This window comes from Chaetura pelagica, unplaced genomic scaffold (genome assembly GCF_000747805.2).
Source record: "Chaetura pelagica isolate M959 unplaced genomic scaffold, ChaPel_1.0 scaffold134, whole genome shotgun sequence".
Lineage (NCBI taxonomy): Eukaryota > Metazoa > Chordata > Aves > Apodiformes > Apodidae > Chaetura > Chaetura pelagica.
Window position 1 is genome coordinate 209,030 of NW_009953105.1, and position 1,140 is coordinate 210,169.

General features: G+C 48.0%; 1 protein-coding gene across 1 annotated transcript in view; it reads left to right on the plus strand.

The window, feature by feature from the left end:
- COMMD9 (COMM domain containing 9) overlaps positions 1-1,140 on the plus strand; it is a 55,018-nt gene that overhangs the window by 48,297 nt on the left and 5,581 nt on the right. The window contains exon 2 of the mRNA XM_009997280.1: positions 297-436. Coding sequence (XP_009995582.1) covers positions 297-436 — 140 coding nt within the window. The remainder of the gene's footprint in view (positions 1-296; positions 437-1,140) is intronic.

Consider the following 1,140-nt stretch of genomic DNA (forward strand, 5'->3'; position numbering starts at 1 on the left):
GGCACCGAAGGGCCGCGACCACTGCTCTAACGAAGCGTGCTCTGTAAAAGTGATCCTCCCCTGGAGGCGAAGCCCTGGGAGGGCTCGCAGGAAAGCAGAAGGGAAGTGCATGAGGCGTGCGTGCTTCAGGCCTCACCGGTGAAGGCTATCAGGCAGTACTTGGGCGTTCAAGGCCTTGCTACTGTCGCTCTCACTGCAGAAGCTGTGTCTCCGAAGAGGCTACTGAAAACCTGTGTCAGACTGTATGTAATGCTGTTCAACCCAGTGGAACTCCTTCCCCTCTTTCTTTCCTACAGCTGGTATCTGCTTTGCACAGCCTCACCAGGCACGTCGTGTACCGCGGCTTGAGAAGGGCAGAAGATATCCTCTCTCTCTTCCCAGAAAACTTCCACCACAATCTTAAAAACCTTTTGACTAAAATAATCTTGGAGAATATGTGAGTGCTACCCACCTGCCATTTGCTTTTAGCTGGAAAGTGAAAGTCTGTGTATCTGGTTTGATATGTGGATAGTTGGCAGTGTGCAGAGTTTTGTTTCTGCGGATTTTGTGCATGCCTTGAGCATAATCACCCAGGTTAGCACATCTGAATGTATTGAATGAAAGATGTCTTCTGAGTAGAATGGCAAACAAAACACAGCCATAGGCACAACATATTTCCCCAAGACTTTTGGAATGGGACTGGGCTTCATTCACATAATGCAAAGCCCCTGTTACCCTGACAACTCACATGTGGTGGAAAAATGCTACAGATTATGATACAACTTAGAGGGCTAGATTTCAGCACTACAGAATCTGATTGGGTAGTATCTGGATGCCTGTCCACTTACCACCTTGACTTAGGTGTAGAGACACTGTAGAGCACAATAGATGCATGAGGTGATGGCAAAGGCTAGCAGTTCTGCATGCCTGTACTGCTTCCTAGTCTATTGCTTTCATAAAACTAGGGAGAAATGTACATGCCATACGTGAACTGCACTGTAGAAGAACCAGTAATTGGTCACCAGCTTGCCTAGTACTGCCCAACCAGTGACAGCCTCTCCTTGTCACTCAGGCAGTCTCTCTTCCCTGCTCACTGCTGCAGGAGCCCTGATGACCTTTCTGTTAGGGATAAGCCATTTTGAATGCTTTCCCTCCCTTTTT